This window comes from Erpetoichthys calabaricus, chromosome 8 (genome assembly GCF_900747795.2).
Source record: "Erpetoichthys calabaricus chromosome 8, fErpCal1.3, whole genome shotgun sequence".
Lineage (NCBI taxonomy): Eukaryota > Metazoa > Chordata > Cladistia > Polypteriformes > Polypteridae > Erpetoichthys > Erpetoichthys calabaricus.
This window is the reverse complement of record NC_041401.2, coordinates 109,707,395-109,729,447: the sequence shown is the minus strand read 5'-3', so window position 1 is coordinate 109,729,447 and position 22,053 is coordinate 109,707,395. Positions and strand designations below refer to the sequence as shown.

General features: G+C 39.2%; 1 protein-coding gene across 2 annotated transcripts in view; it reads right to left on the bottom strand.

Annotated features, from left to right (window-relative positions):
* The window catches only part of mcm3ap (minichromosome maintenance complex component 3 associated protein), an 81,534-nt gene that overhangs the window by 56,242 nt on the left and 3,239 nt on the right, over positions 1–22,053 (bottom strand). For both annotated transcript variants that reach the window (XM_028807254.2, XM_051930590.1), the window contains exons 3-8: positions 19,556–19,779; positions 19,014–19,095; positions 16,696–16,828; positions 16,228–16,430; positions 14,770–14,909; positions 4,832–5,029 (exon numbers count right to left, since the gene is read on the bottom strand). In XM_028807254.2, the coding sequence (XP_028663087.1) occupies positions 4,832–5,029; positions 14,770–14,909; positions 16,228–16,430; positions 16,696–16,828; positions 19,014–19,095; positions 19,556–19,779 (980 nt within the window). The remainder of the gene's footprint in view (positions 1–4,831; positions 5,030–14,769; positions 14,910–16,227; positions 16,431–16,695; positions 16,829–19,013; positions 19,096–19,555; positions 19,780–22,053) is intronic.

Genomic DNA, 22,053 nt, shown 5'->3' with positions numbered 1-22,053 from the left:
ATATGTATATGTATATATGTATATATGTGTATATATATGTAGATATACAAATATGTATATGTATATATGTGTATATATATGTAGATATATACATATATACATATACATATTTGTATATCTACATATATATACACATATATACATATATACATATACATATTTGTATATGTGTATATATATGTAGATATACAAATATGTATATGTATATATGTGTATATATATGTAGATATACAAATATGTATATGTATATATGTGTGTATATATGTAGATATACAAATATGTATATATATGTGTGTATGTATGTATGTGTGTATATATATGTTGATATATGTATATATATGTGGATGTGTATATGTATATATATATGTATATATGTTTATGTATATATATGTTTACATAACCTCTTTAACACACTACTTCTCTGCTGCGAAGCGCGGGTATTTTGCTAGTCTCGGATAAAGGAGCACTGGAATCACTGGATGGAAAGATTCTCCCATCAAATTGGACAGCCCAGCACAGACTCCACCACAGAATACCCAGGAATGAAGGTAGCCCACTAGTTGAACAAGGTCTACATGACTGTGGCTGTGTCTGACTTTGTTATCGACTTCTGCTTTTACAATTTTAATCTCCTCTGTTGTCAACTGGCCATAGTTCTTCAGTTAATTCATGGACAGATTATTTCCATTTATATTTAATCAGTTTCTACCTTGTTTCCCATGTGTTTTAACAAATCTGTATGTTTGTCTGTACTAGTTCTGTAATTATTTAGTACAATCTATACTTGTACTATTATTGTGAATTGTTCACAGCACCCTACGCCTACACTAGTGAAGAGCACTATACAAAAATAAGTTGCAATTGTAATTGAATGCTTGTGTCTTACATTTGTTTGACATTGAATGGGTGCTGCTCATAAACATTGTACAGGTGCTGGTCATAAAATTAGAATATCATGACAAAGTTGATTTATTTCAGTACAGTGATCCCTCGCTATATCGCGCTTCGCCTTTCGCGGCTTCACTCTATCGCGGATTTTAATTTATGGTACATGCTTCCTCAGTTGGTTTGCCCAGTTGATTTCATACAAGGGACGCTATTGGCAGATGGCTAAGAAGCTACCCAACTTACTTTTCTCAATCTCTCTCTTGCGCTGACTTTCTCTGATCCTGACGTAGGGGGTGTGAGCAGGGGGGCTGTTCACACACCTAGACGATACGGACGCTCGTCTAAAAATGCTGAAAGATTATCTTCACGTTGCTACCTTCTGTGTGCAGCTGCTTCCTGAAGCGACATGCTGCACGGTGCTTCGCATACTTAAAAGCTCAAAGGGCACGTATTGATTTTTGACTTTGTTTTTCTCTGTCTCTCTCTCTCTGCTCCTGACGGAGGGGGTGTGAGCTGCCGCCTTCAACAGCTTTGTACCGGCGGTGCTTCGCATACTTAAAAGCCAAACAGCCCTATTGATTTGTTTGCTTTCCTCTCTTGCCTGAAAAAGGGACCTGAGTTGCCTCGAAAGCTTGCATATTGTAATCTTTTTAGTTAGCCAATAAAAGGTGTCATTTTGCTTGGCTTTTCTCTACTCTCTGTTTCTGACAGTCTGTGCTCCTGACGCGCACTCCTTTGAAGAGGAAGATATGTTTGCATTCTTTTAATTGTGAGACTGAACTGTCATCTCTGTCTTGTCATGGAGCACAGTTTAAACTTTTGAAAAAGAGACAAATGTTTGTTTGCAGTGTTTGAATAACGTTCCTGTCTCTCTACAACCTCCTGTGTTTCTGCGCAAATCTGTGACCCAAGCATGACAATATAAAAATAAACCATATAAACATATGGTTTCTACTTCGCGGATTTTCTTATTTCGCGGGTGGCTCTGGAACGCAACCCCCGCGATGGAGGAGGGATTACTGTAATTCCATTCAAAAAGTGAAACTTGTATATTAGATTCATTCATTACACACAGACGTGTGTATTTCAAATGTTTATTTCTTTTAATGTTTATTTCTTTTAATGTTGATTATAACTGACAACTAATGAAAGTCCCAAATTCAGTATCTCGGAAAATTAGAATATTGTGAAAAGGTTCAATATTGAAGACACCTGGTGCCACACTCTAATCAGCTAATTAACTCAAAACACCTGAAAAAGCCTTTAAATGGTCTCTCAGTCTAGTTCTGTAGGCTACACAATCATGGAGAAGACTGCTGACTTGACAGTTGCCCAAAAGATGACCATTGACACCTTGCACAAGGAGGGCAAGACACAAAAGGTCATTGCTAAAGAGGCTGGCTGTTCACAGAGCTCTGTGTCCAAGAACATTAATAGAGAGGCGAAGGGAAGGACAAGATGTGGTAGAAAAAAGTGTACAAGCAATAGGGATAACCGCACCCTGGAGAGGATTGTGAAACAAAACCCATTCAAAAATGTGGGGGAGATTCACAAAGAGTGGACTGCAGCTGGAGTCAGTGCTTCAAGAACCACCACGTACAGACGTATGCAAGACATGGGTTTCAGCTGTCGCATTCCTTGTGTCAAGCCACTCTTGAACAAGAGACAGCGTCAGAAGCGTCTCACCTGGGCTAAAGACAAAATGGACTGGACTGCTGCTGAGTGGTCCAAAGTTATGTTCTCTGATGAAAATAAATTTTGCATTTCCTTTGGAAATCAAGATCCCAGAGTCTGGAGGAAGAGAGGAGAGGCACAGAATCCACGTTGCGTGAGGTCCAGTGTAAAGTTTCCACAGTCAGTGATGGTTTGGGGTGCCATGTCATCTGCTGGTGTTGGTCCATTTTGTTTTCTGAGGTCCAAGGTCAACGTAGCCGTCTACCAGGAAGTTTTAGAGCACTTCATGCTTCCTGCTGCTGACGAACTTTATGGAGATGCAGATTTCATTTTCCAACAGGACCTGGCACCTGCACACAGTGCCAAAGCTACCAGTACCTGATTTAAGGACCATGGTATCCCTGTTCTTGATTGGCAAGCAAACTCGCCTGACCTTAACCCCATAGAAAATCTATGGGGTATTGTGAACAGGAAGATACCATACGCCAGACCCAACAATTCAGAAGAGCTGAAGGCCACTATCAGAGCAACGTGGGCTCTCATAACACCTGAGCAGTGCCACAGACTGATCAGCTCCATGCCAAGCCGCATTGCTGCAGTAATCCAGGCCAAAGGAGCCCCAACTAAATACTGAGTGCTGTAAATGCTCATACTTTTCATGTTTATACCTTTCAGTTGGCCAACATTTCTAAAAATCCTTTTTTTGCATTGGTCTTAATTGATATTCTAATTTACCGAGATAACTGAATTTGGGACTTTCATTAGTTGTCAGTTATAATCATCAACATTAAAAGAAATAAACATTTGAAATACATCAGTCTGTGTGTAATGAATGAATCTAATATACAAGTTTCACTTTTTGAATGGAATTACTGAAATAAATCAACTTTGTCATGATATTCTAATTTTATGACCAGCACCTGTATATCATTTTTGCAGGTAATCAAAGTGTTATGCTCAACTTTGTAAAGTCACAAGCACCACAATAATGCAAAGTGATAAGCTTCAATTTCCCATTGTGTGAATGTTGTCTTCACAACTTTTTTCTTTGTTGTTGGATTCCTGTATGGTAGACTAATGCTACAATATAATTTGAATTTGTATTTTACTTGAGAACATGTCACAGCACTCTGCACATGTACTCCATGAACAGTAGTATACAAAAATAAACTGAAGTGAATTTAATGTTTTTGGGATTTGGGAGGAACCTCAGTACCCTGAAAGAATCCATGGAGATAAGTCAGAAAATGCCTTCATGTTATGTCTTTGTTAAACTCCACATACAGAGTGGATGCCCGAGTACGAGTAAGGCAGCGGTATTAAACAAAGTGTCATCATACATTTCTGGAGCTCTCTACAGCAAGTTTAAAATTAAGTCCTCTTTCACCACTGCTAAACATGACAATTAATTCTTAATATGCCCACCATGCCACCAAGTTTTTTGTTGTTTTTGGCTTAGTGGGTGAATGGTATTAATCTTAATGTTATTTATTTTTTAATTGCTCAAATTCATTGTTTAATTCAGGGAAGGTGATGGAACAGTTTACTTTTGTGATTCTTTAAGATAAAAAGTGAATACTGTAAACTGCTTTTGTTACCTTAGGCTTAATGGAGAAGTAAGAGATAAATGTAATTCTAAGTGCGTTCTTATAGCTTGTATTATGTACTGGTCACGAAAAACTAGCATATTGTGTGCGTCTCTCTAAAAGAAATTGGAACTAAGAATAGTGTCACATGTCTTAGTAGTTCTTGCAGCTCTAGATTTCCAAGTCAATATTTCAAGGTTGGGCAGTATCTTAGGAGAGTTTGTACATTTACCCCATATCTGTAGTAGCTTTCTGGTCATATCCCAAAGATGTGTATATAGGGTAACAGGTGACTCTAAATTGAGAGTAAGTGTATCTCCCTGCATGATTATAGCTCTGCTCCCAATGCTGCTAAGATAGACTTCATCCGTTTCCAACTGTGGGGAGATGGATACATTTTAACAATGGGTTTTATCATGTTAATTTAAGTTATAGGTCTCTCTTGTTTATTACTCATGATCTTTTTTAAGAATAAAGCAACCATTTTCCCTTTTCCATCTTGCATATTCTTTTTCTCACACTAAGCAGGCTGATTCAACCAGGTGTAAACCTGTAATACTTGGAAAAGCAATGTAATAATACAATCAGATCATGGTTTATAATATTCATTAAGAATCACCAACAACCAAAACTCAACAGGTCTAGTGGATTTGAAAACACAGCAATGAATAAAAAGCTATTACCTTTCTAATGCCACGGGTCCTATTCCACACAAAGTCATACCAGTCTCTGTAGTTTCCCTCCCCTTGGTCCATGATTCGAGTCACTAGGTAGTCCATTGTCATGCTCAGAACAGCCGGAGGTCGCAATTCATGGGAGAGTGGCTCCTCTTGATCAGCAGAAGACCTGCTATATTCCTTAACTGCAGCAGCATGATCTACCTGTATTAAGTTTGAAGAGGAAAAAAAAAAAGTCATAACACACCAACCATCTTCTTCTTTCGGCTGCTCCTGTTAGGGGTTGCCACAGTGGATCATCCAAAATTGCTGTCCGCATATCAATTCGGCAAAATTTTACACTGGATGCCCTTCCTGACGTAACCCTCCCCATTTATCCGGTGTTAAATAATGGCTTACTTCCCACTCTGAAATAATTTCATGTTACACATGATGCATTAAGTGAATCATGGAAATAGCGTAATATCACAGAAAGACAAAACAGTATTGTGGAAATACAAAATGGTTTGTAATTTTTTTTTTTTAATGCATAAACCTCACTAACAATGTGTAAACATATGTCCTCTATTACACCATACTTTTCATTGTAATTAATGTACCTTGAGGAAGCTTTCATTCACAAATGTTAGTAGGGAAAAAGTGACAAATCACAAAATTTGCCAAGAATTACAAAAAAAATAAATATAAATAAACAAAATAATCTAAACAAGCTTCCTGCTCTATTTTCACATCTACACCAGATGTGAAGTATTCATTTATATTTTTCAAATGAATGAATGTTATTTTGTGGGCCCTGTCCTATAGCCATATTTATTATGTCTAGTAACTGTAAAAAAAAAAAAAAAAAAAAAAAAAGACATACTGAAATTCAGAATCATGCATGAATATTCCATTTAGTGAGAGACACTGTACTAAATATATAAAAGTCAATGTGTGTATGTATGTATGTATGTATGTATGCATGCATGTTCCAGCATCACGTCCGAATGGCTGGACCGATTTTCATGAATCTTGGTACACGTTTCACAATGGTCGACTAAAAATACTGTAGGGTGAAATCAGCCCTAACCCACCCCCTTCTGGGTAGGGTGGGGGGTGATCTTGCGGTCTTGTATGCATGTTATCATCCAGTTGACACTCAGAACGACCACTGGAGGGCATAATGGAGGTGACGGCCAGCATTCTTTATGTTTGAGCACCACCGCACCCCTGTTGCTTTTTAAATTAAATAGAGTTCTACACGTGCAAGTGTGTGTGTGTCTGTCCGGCCCGGAAGTAAAGGTACAGTCAGGGTAAGGACTCCAGCTCCGAGGATACGCAAGCGAGGCCAGCACACTGGCAAAAGGAAACCTCCTAAGAAAGACAGTCGCTTAGCTGCTAACACACAAACGATGCGAGCACGTCAGCAAAACGAATCTTCATAGCAGAGAGATGCCCAGAGTAGTTCTGATGATTTCAATACTTTCTAGGATCGGCTTACACAGTTAGTATATAGTAGGCGACTGCCAGCATTCTTTATGTTTGAGCACCACAGCGCCCCTGTTGCTTTTCAAATTAAATAGAGTTGGCTAGTTCCGAACATCAACTGGATGATAACATACATACAAGACCGAAAGACAAGGACATTAGTGAGTCTTATTGTTTGTTAATTTATTTTTATTTTTAGTTGTGTTTTTTTAAATTATGTTTTTCTCAAAAAAAAAAAAAAAAAAAAAACTATTTTTCCACCAAGGCAACGCTGGGTATTTCAGCTAGTATATTTATTATATATACAGTACTGTGCAAAAGTTTTAGGCAGGTGTGAAAAAATGCTGTAAACAAAGAATGCTTTCAAAAATGGAAGTGTTAATCATTTATTTTCATCAATCAACAAAATGCAGTAAATGAACAAAAGAGAAATCTAAATCAAATCAATATTTGGTGTGACCACCCTTAGCCTTCAAAACAGCATCAATTCTTCTAGGTACATTTGCACACAGTTTTTGAAGGAACTCGGCTGGTAGGTTGTTCCAAACATCTTGGAGAACTAATCACAGATCTTCTGTCTCTTCATGTAATCCCAGACACACTCGATGATGTTGAGATCAGGGCTCTGTGGGGGCCATACCATCACTTCCAGGACTTCTTGTTCTTCTTTACGCTGAAGATAGTTCTTAATGATTTTGGCTGTATGTTTGGGGTCGTTGTCCTGCTGCAGAATAAATTTGGGGCCAATCATACGCCTCCCTGATGGTATTGCATGATGGAGAAGTATCTGCCTGTATTTCTCAGCATTGAGAACACCATTAATCCTGACCAAATCTCCAACTCCATTTGCAGAAATGCAGCCCCAAACGTTCAAGGAACCTCCAGCATGCTTCACTGTTGCCTGCAGACACTCATTATTGTACCGCTATCCAGCCCTTCGATGAACAAACTGCCTTCTGCTACAGCCAAATATTTTAAATTTTGACTCATCAGTCCAGAGCACCTGCTGCATTTTTCTGCAACCCAGTTCCTATGTGTTCGTGCATACTTGAGTCGCTTGGCCTTGTTTCCACGTCGGAGGTATGGCTTTTTGGCTGCAACTCTTCCATAAAGACCACTTCTGGCCAGACTTCTCCAGACAGTAGATGGGTATACCTGGGTCCCACTGGTTTCTGCCAGTTCTGAGCTGATGGCACTGCTGGACATCTTTCGATTTCGAAGGGTAATAAGCTTGATGTGTCCTTCATCTGCTGCACTATGTTTCCTTGGCCGACCACTGCGTCTACGATCCTCAACGTTGCCCGTTTCTTTGTGCTTCTTCAAAAGAGCTTGAACAGCACTTCTTGAAACCCCAGTCTGCTTTGAAATCTTTGTCTGGGAGAGACCTTGCTGATGCAGTATAACTACCTTGTGTCTTGTTGCTGTGCTCAATCTTGCCATGACATGAAACTGTCTTCCACAACCTCACCTTGGTAGCAGAGTTTGGCTGTTTCTCACCCAGTTTTAAGCCTCCTACACAGCTGTTTCTGTTTCAGTTAATGACTGTGTTTCAACCTACATGTGACATTGATGATCATTAGCACCTGTTTGGTAGAATTGGTTGATCATACACCTGACTATAATCCTACAAAATCCCTGACTTTGTTCAAGTGTACCTATAAGAATTGATGCTGATTTGAAGGCAAAAGGTAGTAATACCAAATATTGCTTTGATTTAGATTTTTCTTTTGTTCGCTCACTTTGCATTTTGTATATTGATAACAATAAACAATCATTATTTATATTTCTGAAAGCATTCTTTGTTTACAGCATTTTTTCACACCTGCCTAAAACTTTTGCACAGTACTGTATATTATATATATATATATATATATATATATATATATATATATATATATATATATATATATATATATATATATATATACACATATATATACACACTTATATACTGCGGTGGGTTGGCACCCTGCCCGGGATTGGTTCCCTGCCTTGTGCCCTGTGTTGGCTGGGATTGGCTCCAGCAGACCCCCGTGACCCTGTGTTCGGATTCAGCGGGTTAGAAAATGGATGGATGGATGGATATATATATATATATATATTATATATATATACACACACACAGTGCATCTGTTAAGTATTCACAGCGCATCACTTTTTCCACATTTTGTTATGTTACAGCCTTATTCCAAAATAGATTAAATTCATTTTTTTTCCTCAGAATTCTACACACAACACCCCATAATGACAACATGAAAAATGATTACTTGAGATTTTTGCAAATTTATTAAAAATAAAAAAACTGAGAAAGCACATGTACATAAGTATTCACAGCCTTTGCCATGAAGCTCAATATTGAGCTCAGGTGCATCCTGTTTCCCCTGATCATCCTTGAGATGTTTCTGCAGCTTAATTGGAGTCCACCTGTGGTAAATTCAGTTGATTGGACATGATTTGGAAAGGCACACACCTGTCTATAGAAGGTCCCACAGTTGACAGTTCATGTCAGAGCACAAACCAAGCATGAAGTCAAAGGAATTGTCTGTAGACCTACGACAGGATTGTCTTGAGGCACAAATCTGGGGAAGGTTACAGAAAAATTTCTGCTGCTTTGAAGGTCCCAATGAGCACAGTGGCCTCCATCATCCGTAAGTGTAAGAAGTTCAAAACCACCAGGACTCTTCCTAGAGCTGGCCGGCCATCTAAACTGAGCGATAGGGGGAGAAGGGCCTTAGTCAGGGAGGGGACCAAGAACCTGATGGTCACTCTGTCAGAGCTCCAAAGGTCCTCTGTGGAGAGAGGAGAACCTTCCAGAAGGACAACCATCTCTGCAGCAATCCACCAATCAGGCCTGTATGGTAGAGTGGCCAGACGGAAGCCACTCCTTAGTAAAAGGCACATGGCAGCCTGTCTGGAGTTTGCCAAAAGGCACCTGAAGGACTCTCAGACCATGAGAAAGAAAATTCTCTGGTCTGATGAGATAAAGATTGAACTCTTTGGTGTGAATGCCAGGCGTCACGTTTGGAGGAAACCAGGCACCGCTAATCACCAGGCCTATACCATACCTACAGTGAAGCATGGTGGTGGCAGCATCATGCTGTGGGGATGTTTTTCAACGGCAGGAACTGGGAGACTAGTCAGGATAAAGGGAAAGATGACTGCAGCAATGTACAGAGACATTCTGGATGAAAACCTGCTCCAGAACGCTCTTGACCTCAGACTGGGGCGACGGTTCATCTTTCAGCAGGACAACGACCCTAAGCACACAGCCAAGATATCAAAGGAGTGGCTTCAGGACAACTCTGTGAATGTCCTTGAGTGGCCCAGCCAGAGCCCAGACTTGAATCTGGTTGAACATCTCTGGAGAGATCTTAAAATGGCTGTGCACCGACGCTTCCCATCCAACCTGATGGAGCTTGAGAGGTGCTGCAAAGAGGAATGGATGAAACTGGCCAAGGATTGGTGTGCCAAGCTTGTGGCATCATATTCAAAAAGACTTGAGGCTGTAATTGCTGCCAAAGGTGCATCGACAAAGTATTGAGCAAAGGCTGTGAATACTTATGTCATGTGATTTCTCAGTTTATTTTTAATAAATTTGCAAAAATCTCAAGTAAACTTTTTTCACGTTGTCATTATGGGGTGTTGTGTGTAGAATTCTGAGGAAAAAATGAATTTACAGTAATCCCTCACCTATCGCGGGGGTTACGTTCCAGAGCCCCCCGCGATAGGTGAAAATCCGCGAAGTAGCGACCTATATTTATTTTATTATTTATACATATTTTAAGGCTTTATAAACCCTTCCCACACTCTTATAAACCTTTCTCACTCTCTTGTTAACCTTTCCCACTCTCTTATAAACACTTCCTATGCTCTTAAACACTTTCTACATTCTTAAACACCGCAAACCAACACTGCACACTGCACGCAGCGATCAGACGTCAATGTGTCTGCACTTGCTTTGTGAAGGGGGGCAGCTGAACTCACGCTGAGCAGAAATGGACTTTGTGCTGCTTCTGCCAAAATGCCTGCTTGTCGCTCTGCGCGTTCGGAAGGAGGAGGAGTGTGTGTGTGGTTTTGTGAGGGCTGAACGCAAGTTCGCTCAAACCCGCCTCCCCGGAGGCGCAGTTCGCATTGTCAAGGGGGTGGGGAGCTGAATGAAGGCTAAGGAGAAGTGGACTTTGTGCTGCTTGTCGCTCTGCCTGTCAATAATTTAAAAGCCTGTACATCACCAATTTTCCTGTCTCACTATCTTGTCTTGCGTGAAGTTAAAATGTTTTATAATAGTGAGATGTTACTCATACCCTTAGCCCGACATCCACATATCATATGTGTTAACAAAGTGTGTTTTATAAGTTTACATGTGTTTAAAGCATGTGGGATGGGTATTTTAAGGCTTAAACTATAAAAATGTTTATTTATATGGTCTTTCTATATCGCGGATTTTCTCCTGTTGCTGATGGGTCTGGAACATAACTTCCGCGATAGGCGGGCAATCACTTGTATTTAAAAACCCGCGAAGTCGTGAATCCGCGAAAAGTGAACCGCGAAGTAGCGAGGGATTACTGTAATCCATTCTGGAATAAGGCTGTAACATAACAAAATGTGGAAAAAGTGATGCGCTGTGAATACCTTCCGGATGCACTGTAGACTATATATATATATATATTATATACACATATATATATATATATATATATATATATATATATACACACATATATACATACACATACAAGGGGGCTTCGCCCCCTACTCGCTTCGCTCACTTACCCCCGGCGTTTTGAACCCGTGTCCGCTGGGCAGCCAGGTGTGAGGATGACGCACGTTTAATATGGAGCGCTCGCCCGTGTCACTGTGGGGCCCTCCACTGGTAATACGGAGTCCCGTCCGTACCATTTATGACGTTTTACTTTGCTTTCCACTCTGTCTTTCATTTAAGACCTTGCTTTATTCTGTTTTTGTTATAATGACACCTGGTCCATGGCGATTTTATTTTCCCTTTTTCGAGTAATAATTTTCATTTGTTTGCGATACTGTGATGTTTATCGCACTGTTAATAATGCATCACTGTAATGTGGTTCACCTATGCCGTATAGTTTGGACGTGTGAGGATGACGTATGTTTAATACGGAGTGTTCGCCCGTGTCACTGTGGGTCTCTCCAGTGTTAATACGAAGCTCTTTCCGAACTATTATGCGGTGCATTGTGGAGCCCTGCGGAGTCTGTAGTGTTTCCAGTTTCACTTCGTATATCGTCTAGTCGAGCTCTTTCTTTTTGGAGGAGTCTCTGCCTGGTTTGCATCATTTCAGACGCACGTTGTCGGCACTTGCGTTCATTAATTATATCCAGGAAGTCGCGTGTTTGTATCTCGGTCACTCGAGCTGTGTCGTGTTGAACCCGTGCCTGCTTTGCTTATGCAGTTTGAGACGCGCGTTGTAGGTGTCCACGTTCATTAGTTCTACGCATTAGTGCCACTCACAATATGGCGGCGACGCCTACGCCTTCTGTATTATGTCGGTTCTTACCATGCTGTGCAGGTGCCTTTGGCTTTTGTACTTCACTGCGCGTTCTGACGGCTGATGTAGGCGCCTGAACCTTCAGGGTCTGCCTCCGCTGTGTGTTGTGGACGTTTAACTGTCGTTGTTTCTTCTTTTATATTCTGTATCTCGGTCTGCATGTGTTTAGTGCCCAGGTTTGTTTGTAGCTGTTGCATTCCAGTTTTCATCATCTATAACCCGCTGTTCATGTGTTCGTCCCCGTTGTTTAATCCCTTTATGAAGTTTTACTTCGTTTAACTACTCTCATGTTTTATTTCTGAGGGCTTTGTTTTGTAACCTGCTCTCTATGTGTTTGTCCCTGTTCTTTAACCTCTTTATGACGTTTTACTTTGTTTCCTACTGTGACGGTTCGTAGTCTCTCCCGTTTTGCTCTGGTGCGGGGGCTTTGTGTGGTGTCTGCGCACGCGCGTAGTCTCTCCTGTTTCACTGGGGGGGTGCTTTGTTTCTTTAATCCCTTTATGGGGCTTTGTTCTGTAACCTGCTCTTCATGTGTTTGTCCCTGTTCTTTATCCTCTTTATGACGTTGTATTTTGTTTCCCACTCTGACAGTTCGTAGTTTCTCCCGTTTTGCTCTGGTGCGGGGGGGGGGGGGGGGGGGGGGGGGGTGGGGGGGGGAGGGGGGGGCTGGTGGCTTTGTGTGGCGCTTAGTAATATGGATATATATGGTTGAAATAGTTTACTGTCAAATAATGCAAAGAGTACGCCACACGTGTTTCGCCCTAACACGTGTCACGTACTCTTTGCATTATTTGACAGTAAACTATTTCAACCATTCTATGATCTGCTTCTCGCAACTGAAATGAGGGCACCGTGGCGGATGTTAGCTGACTTGCTGACCAACCACAAGTGTTACCTGGTAGGTAACTACCCATACAATCAGATTGTGACACAGACTACGAATGCAATGAATATGAATATGAATATATATATATATACATATATATATATATATATATATATATATTATAGTCAACGTGTGTATGTATGTTCCAGCATCATTTCCGAACGGCTGGAGCAATGTTCATGAAATTTGGTACACAAGTCTCTCATTGGTCGACTTAAAATACTGTAGGGTGAAATCAACCCTAACCCACCCCTTCTGGGTAGGGTGAGGGGTAATCTTGCAGTCTTGTATGCATGTTATCATCCATTTGACACTCAGAATGACCACCAGAGGGCGAACTGGAGGTGATTACCACCATTCTTTATGTCTGAGCACCACCGCGCCCCTATTGCTTTTCAAATTAAATAGAATTGGCCAGTTCCAAGCATCAACTGGATGATAACGTACATACAAGACCACAAGACAAGCACATTAGTGAGTCTTCATTGTTTGTTAATTTATTTTTGTTTAAGTTGTGTTTTTTTAATTATATTTTTCTCAAACAATAAAAAAAACACTTATTCCTCCCAGGCAATGCTGGGTGTTTCAGCAAGTTGTACTAAATAAATAAAAAGCTAAAGGTAAAAGTACAGAATCTGTTACATAACCAGGTATTTGATAATTTTTTAAGATGTAAAGTACTGAGTAAATGCATTTTCTGGAGTAATGTATGAATACAATATTTAAATATGAGTAGCTAGCACAACCTCCAGCTTTCAGTGATAATGGGTTAATATCAGACAGGAATCTGATCTGTACTGCTATTGAGTCTTTGGAACTTTCATCAACACCAAAGCTCCACTGACACAAGTGAAGAGAATTTAGCAATAGGCAATAACGTGCTTGCGTTTCCATTTCTTGAGCTGGACAAAATATCTTGGTTTTGAATATGACCATGTACAACTTGTTTCTACAAACCTTTGTATGTGTAAAGACACAATAGCATTAAAATTAAACTAAATACTATTTTTCTGCAATGCTCCAGTGCCTCATCCTCCTGTCGTGAAACACTGTTCAATACAAAAGAAATAAAAACACAAGATAGGTTCACACTATTCATAATTCTATAGCTGATGAGGCCCATTCTGCAGTATAAATCATAAAAAAAAAAAAAAAAAAAAAAAAAATCAGATTTTTAAGTCATGTCCTTGCACTTGCTGAAATATTCTGAAAGTCATGCAGAGTCTGTCAAAACAATTTTAACTGTAAAATCTTTTTGATTAAATTAAATGAACAACTTTATTCTATTAAAAAAAGAATGACAGGGGAAATCTGCCATCCCTTCTCCAAAAATTTTAGTCTGACAAACATAAAATTCTAGATAAGAACAAATTTTCAGTTTATCAATTTAAGGCCTGGAGACAGCTTTAGTTATTTTTTTTCAAAACTTCTGCTGAAGGCTCTAGCACAATATTTAAGCATTTCTGCATAAACCTCTTAAACACTAACTTGAATATTTTTTATCTGCAGATATTATATACTTTTGCATGCTTCCTCGTGTATATGCACAAATGTATACATACAAATTAACTATATAGATTGAATATTTACTTTGCTGGGCATACCTATCAAGTAAAAAGATGATCACATAAAGGAGCTTGAATTTTTCAGGGTATAGACTAACTTTGTGACTACCTAAATTTAACAGCACAATCTGCTTAAATGTCAATATAGTGGATGCCTAAGTTGAACTTAATATAGCATCTCTCAGTATACTTTACATACACAATGTCAGCATTCATACTGTAGGAATGATGCAGACACTTTCAGATATGGAAATATTTAAATACTATGTAAGGGCTAAATTAAACTCATCTTATAAATGATATTTTCCTACTTCAATTCCATGTTTAAGAAAGCAAAGGAACATTAAATTTAAAATAACTTTTTTTTTATTTTTAAAAAATTATGCATTGCAGCTATTTCCTGTTTGGACTACATTTTACAATTTTGAAAGATTTTCACTTTACAAATCTTAAACACTGAATAAACATTGGTAAATCACTGTAAGGAAACAAAAATGCAAAACGTCTTACTTTCTCTGTGCCAGGAAGTACTTCAAAAATGCTCAACTGATTCCTAGTTTCTCTCATATAGCGCTCTTTCTCGGGACACATGTCAGGGCATGTCCCCACAAAGACCTTTGACAAGTCTAGCTCTGTTCTCGTCAATCTGCCTATAATGAAATTGACAGATAAAAAAAAATGAAGACAATATTTTAAATAATGGCATGATGAATTGGGCAAACTGCACCAAGTCTTAGCACACATCCTTAAACAATAGCGCACAGGTAATTAGTAGGACTTGTCACACACGTGTACATGGGAGGCAGCTAAAGGGCCTGAAAGAGTAATTCCATGCCAGACCAGGGGGTGGTGGAGTGCACAAACTCTTTCTCTCACTTCTCTGCAGACCAGTTACAGGAAATCCCGCCTGGCCCCGATGATGTCACTTCCTCTGCTCGCCCTTAAAGCCACCATCTTTGTGCTATCGAGTCAGTTCTGTTGTGGACTCCAGTCTGTAAACTTCCGTACATTATTAATATCCATTTTGCAGCCAGGAACAATATACAGGTGGCTGCCCCAAACCTATTTGTGGCTCTTTTTGTCTTGTATACAACAGACTGTATGAAGTTAATTATTAAACTGTACATGAGAACTGATCCTATTAAGCGACATTATTTGCTGTGATTGTTTCTGGTGGTAATAAGTTACCATTGAATTCTGAAGTGCACTCAAAACACTGGTAGTCTGTCAGTATGAGAAAGAAGTGACACAAACAGTATGGTTTATATATGGTATTGTTATTCTTTTCAGAAAGCTAAACAAATAGTAATAAGTCCTAGAAACTTTAGGTCCAAGACACAGATAACTGTTACATGTTTAAGCTAATGCATGTATGTACACAGCAGGCTATCAAAAGCAAAATCAGAAAACAGTAATGATTGCATTTTATTTATCAAAAGATAAGACTGATTAAAACGGTGTACAGCAAAGGTGTTAAAAAATGACCAACACTCAGGATGAGAGAAGTCATCGCCTCCTGCAATTATTCTTCCAAAGTTACATTGGCCTTACATTATTCAAAATGTCAGACAAAATCAAAATGGATCTGAAACACGTGTCTCTTTATGCAACCACGACTGACTTGAGTAGAACTAGGACTATGGAAGCATGCCATAACATAATGGTTCATTATATTCTTAAGGAATATACATTTGTGCTCATACCCTGGCAGAATTTGTGAAATATTGTTCATTGTTTGGAAAATATAAGTAATCATGCAGAAAGCTTTCCTTTTAAGTAGAGCGTGTGCACAGGGAAAGTAATATATTATTACAGAATTGTGTGTGTCCTTTTTAAAATCATAATGATAACTGAAATCACCCAAATGGGCCTGATCAGAGTTTACATACCATTGAATGTTGGGGCAGAATCCCCTTCCCTCTCAAGAAGATGTATTTGAATTTTATTTCTAAGATAAAATAATCTTACCTTGCCGCATTATCTTGTCTCTTTGCTCCAGCAGCTGGTATCTGTCTTCAGAAGTCTCTGCTACTTTGCCAAACAAAACACTCACAGAGGCTGGTAATGTGCCTGCAACACGGTCCAAACCCTGATCCTCTGCACCTGAATCATGCCGAGGCTCAGACTCAAATAGCAAAGACTTGGTAACAGAAGATTTTTTAATTGGAGATCTACGTAAGAAAGTTTTAAAAAAAAAAATTATACAAATAAATTTGTATACAGTATATGGTAATTTCTATTCCATTTAATTTCTATTCTATGCTCTCTATTATAATGTGAAATACCATTACTGTAGTGTATTTTTCCCAGAAGAAACTAACAATTTAGGCATCAGTAGATATTTGCTGCTCTAAGTGGAAATTGACATGAATATTAACAAATCGGACATATAAATAGAGGTTTATTGTATCAAGTGTTAACATCTACAGTTGTTACCCTTTATTGACACCACTACTGCTTGCTGCAGAGGTCCACACATGCACTTTCCGAACAGGAGAACTCTGGAAGGACCCTCTTCTATCATCAACCTGCTCTGTCCTTGGTGCCTGTTCCAAATTAACTTTAGGACCTGATGTAAATAATAAATGTCAGATGAAGATTATTTAAAGCAAAACACAAAAAATACAGCACATGTATCAAGTATAACAGTATCTATAAATATATATTTTACTGACCCAAGTTACAGAATAGAAGAATTGCTTCAAGCAATAAATGACTTAAAGAACTTTAAATTAGTACAGACAACAAGTTCAAAATTTAATATATCAAAGTAAAAAAGTTTTGCCTTATTTTAAAAAAGGTCATGCGTTCTTCCATGTTGGACAAAATGGTTAAGGTGCTGGACTGTAAATCTCAATGCTCTAAGAAAGAACCCTACCACAGACTTTATTCAAGTTCTTGAGCAAGTCTCTGTAGCAGTCAGGGCTTCAAATGTACCATGCATTTGTTATTCATATTTTGCCTAAATACAATCACTGAATAGTTAAAAAATGAAAAAGGTCACCACCTTCCACTGAATCATTGTCCACTCCTTTCCCTGGGTTTTAGTCAGGTTTATATTTTTACTCACTTATATTGTATTAGTTAGGTAAAATCATGACAAGTACAATCTTTTACTTAAAAACAGAAAATATCTTTCCATCATACTTAGTGTCAACAAGATCAATAATTTACATTTGAAGTTTTCTGAAACACTTCACAACTACTATGACATTCTACTTACTGCTCCATGTTTTTTCCATTGATTTATTAAATTAAGTGAATTTACATTTCATATGGTTTATATAATGTGCACGAGCTATCAGGTAAAACACAATGAAATCCTTGAATTATTTGAATATTTAGAATAGTTTTAAAATATTTCTCAATATGCTTGCATAAAACAAAATGTGCCATTACATCTCTCATAAAAGTAGCATTACAGTGATCCCTCGCTATATCGCGCTTCGCCTTTCGCGGCTTTACTCTATCGCGGATTTTTTATGTAAGCATATTTAAATATATATCGCGGATTTTTTGCTGGTTCGCGGATTTCTGCGGACCCATTTCTGGTACATGCTTCCTCAGTTGGTTTGCCCAGTTGATTTCATACAAGGGACGCTATTGGCAGATGGCTGAGAAGCTACCCAGCTTACTTTTCTCTCTCTCTCTCTCTCTTGCGCTGACTTTTTCTGATCCTGACGTAGGGGGATTGAGCAGGGGGGCTGTTCGCACACCTAGACGATACGGACGCTTGTCTAAAAATGCTGAAAGATTATCTTCACGTTGGCGATCTTCTGTGCAGCTGCTTCGTGAAGGCGACATGCTGCACGGTGCTTCGCATACTTAAAAGCACGAAGGGCACGTATTGATTTTTTTATCTGTCTCTCTCTCTCTCTCTGCTCCTGACGGAGGGGGTGTGAGCTGCCACCTTCAACAGCTTTGTGCCGCGGTGCTTCGCATACTTAAAAGCCAAACAGCACTATTGATTTGTTTGCTCCTTTGAAGAGGAAGATATGTTTGCATTCTTTTAATTGTGAGACTGAACTGTCATCTCTGTCTTGTCATGGAGCACAGTTTAAACTTTTGAAAAAGAGACAAATGTTTGTTTGCAGTGTTTGAATAACGTTCCTGTCTCTCTACAACCTCCTGTGTTTCTGCGCAAATCTGTGACCCAAGCATGACAATATAAAAATAACCATATAAACATATGGTTTCTACTTCGCGGATTTTCTTATTTCGCGGGTTGCTCTGGAACGCAACCCCCGCGATGGAGGAGGGATTACTGTATATCAAAGGAAAATAACCCAAATTTACATATATACTAAAGAAGAAGCTGTAAAATAATAACTATCATAGATAAAGTGATACTAACAGTCCAAGGTGGAGTTTAAAATCAGTTCTCAGCAGTTGGACAGGGGGTGATAGAGGCTCCGGCTTTTTCTGAAGCTATTTTTCAAATCTGTTTTTTGTGGGATTGGGTCAATCTATTGCACATAACCAGAAGGTGCCGGATCAAACAAGGAATATCTAGCAGGTTGAGTCTGGTAATGCTACTACTACTCGCCATCTACTTCAGTCAGCTAACACGTCATCTGTTGTGTCATGAAAACTGAAGGTGTCTTTAATGTAAACCTAATGTGTCTGTTCTTCTCAGGACCAATAATCTAAATAATGTTCATATCCAATTATATAGTACTATATATACACATTTTAAAATAATTGTAAAATTCAAAACCTGTTATTAAAATAGTACTGATAAAAGCCATTCTTACTTAATTTCTTCTTATGCCAAAATATAGCAATTTCTTGTCTGTGGAAAGATTTTCCTTTCTTCTTAGCTTTAGATGCAGAAGCCTAAACATAAGGAAAAAAAGTATAACAACTGTGAAAAGGCCACATTTGTGTATATATAACATATGTTAGATAATGACCATGAGAGTTTCCCCTTTTATCTTTCAGGTTTCTAATTTATTTAGCATTTCAGCATATCACAACACCAAGTCAAATTGTTTACAAGATTCTAATATATCACACTATTGCTTTTTTGTTTAGAAACTGAAGCATATCAGGTATTTTCAAGAAGGTGAAGCAGATAAAGATTAAAGTAAAAATTAAGAAACAAAGCTGATGTTTTAAAGTGACCAGGGAAATACATAGATTTTCGATTTACTGTGGTACACCTTTGATAAACTGTTCTAAGATGCACTAGAAAAGGTGCTAACTACTAATGAATTTAAGAAAATTTAACAACAAGACTACAAATTAATGCACAAGAGATACAATACCATATAATATAAAAACTAGCAATACTTACATGGTCATGGAAATGAACAATAGCCAAGTTTTTTTGAGGTCTGCAGTAAATCTTCTGCACTCTGCCAAAGCGACTGAAATGCTTTTCTATTATTTCTCTTTTATTTAAGTTTGACGGGATATTTTTACATGCAATTGATGTAAATTCACTGGAAGACAGACCTCCTAGGCTGTCAGTGCTCTGTGAGCGGCAAACACGTCGAGAAGGAGTCTTGCTGTCTGATGCTGAGAAAAAAAAAAACCATTAACTATCAACCACCACTTGTTTAACCTTTTATCTGGTAATCTATAATCTTAAAAACATAGAAAAAAGTATTATGAGATTCATCTACATCTATGTAGCTCATAGCAACACAAGGTCACCTGCAAAGAAACAAATGATAAATACAAGTAGTATTGTTATCGTGGAATTTTCTTGTATTACATGAATAAAATAAACTAAATTTTAATAACCTGAATCAACAGCAGTCTAACTAGTTCAGCAAAATCTAATCTATTAAACTCCTACATCAACCTTACACGCTAAAAATCTGTTACCTGGAATTCACTTAGAACAGCTGTAATGGTACTAAAATCTATTCTTTATTCAAGCATCATCATTCTGAGGAGCCAGTGAGGAACACAATGTAGGTGTTATAATATTATTCAACTAAAGTGATTTTGAACTCATATTTGCCACACTAGAAATATATTTGAACATTAACAGTTAAAATCATTAAATTCTTCAAAAAATGCCCCAAACCATAATTCACCAGAAGGATGCCATCTTTGCACTGTGCATTTTTTCCATTGAGAGATGATATCCAGTGTCACAGACAGCTGGGGTTCTGACTTAGCTGGGACGCCTTTAAGGACCGGAAAGTGGCCTTTATATCTTCCGGGTCACGAGGGGACAACCACCCAGGGTTAGGAGAGGACCACGGGAAAGGAACAAGGAGATTCCAACCCATTGGAACACGTGGCCACCGCCAGGGGGCACCTTAAGCCTCAGGGAACCCGGAAAACAATTACTTCCACAACACCCGGGAAAATGGAGGAAGACCCTTCCAGGGACGCCCGGAGTGCTGCCGGGGCAAAGGGCAGCACTTCCGCCACGCCAGGAAGTGCTGCTGGAAGGACGTCATCGGACACCTGGAGCACATCCAGGTGGGAATAAAAGGGGCCGCCTTCCTACAATCGGGGAGCTGGAGTCGGGAGTAGGAGCAGGACAAAGCTCCCGTGAGGAGAGGAAAGGCGGCCACGGACTGTGAAAAGAAGCCCAAAATAGAGGTGATTGGTGCTGGTAGCACTGTGTGTTGTGCGGGACTGTGTTATTTGTGCATAAAATAAACGTGTGATTTTATAAAGATGTGGTTTCCAAATGGTGATGTCCGGGCAAGTCTCACACCATCTAGCGGAGAATGTTAGCACTATGTACCTTTAACGAAATGACAGTGAAAAAACAATATCAGGTCAACTGCCCTAATACAGAAGGTAGAATTCACACGTTCATGTGTGTAGGGCACTGCGACAAGAAAGCAGGTATTAATTTATTCTGAATTTAGGAGCAATAGCTCACTTTGCATTTACCAGTTCTTTATGACTTGCATCATCAAATGCACACTTTTTTCGGTTTACATAAAAAATGTGGTATTGTTTCAGATTAGGGATGCACCGATACCGAAACGGGTATCTGGTATCGGCCTCGATACCACATTTTCTAAAGTACTCGTTAAAAGTCCCCCGATACCGGGGACCGATACCACGGTCTGAGAAATGTCTATGTTTGAGCGGCGTGTAAGGGGTTAATCACAGGCGCCGAGTGCCCGCCCCCAGGCCCCGGCTGCAGCTCAGAGCGGGGAGAAGGCGAGGCGAGACATGTCAGCCGTGTGGAACTACTGTATTTCAAAGTGAATGAAGACGACAAAACAAAGGCGGACTGCAAATTGTGCTCAGCGAAATTGTCCAGAGGAGGCTCAAAAGGTAGCGCATTTAACACAAGTAATTTAATCAAGCACCTAAAATCCCAACACGACAACGAGTACAAAGAGTTTACCCACGCTTCTAAACCAACACAACCCACGCTGCAGCAAACTCTTGCAAGACGAGAGAAAATGTCCAGAGACAATCCACGTGCTGTGAAAATAACACAGGCAATTATCGAGTACATTGCATTGAGTGACCAGCCACTCTCGGAGGTAGAAAATGTGGGATTCCTGCGTCTCCTCCATGTTCTGGAGCCCAGATATGATGTCCCAAGCCGCCGCTACATGACTGACACGGAGCTGCCTAAACTACACGACTCCGTGAAAAAACATATCCACAGCCTACTGCAAGCCTCCTCTGCGTTTAGTTTCACCACGGATATTTGGACAAGCAGTGTTAGCCCCGTGTCGCTAATTAGCCTAACCTCCCAGTGGATAGACGAGAGTTTCTTGTTTTTTTTGTTAAATTATATGACTAAAGCTGTTACCTGTAAATTTAAATCATGTTTTTATTAAGTACTCGGTATCGGCGAGT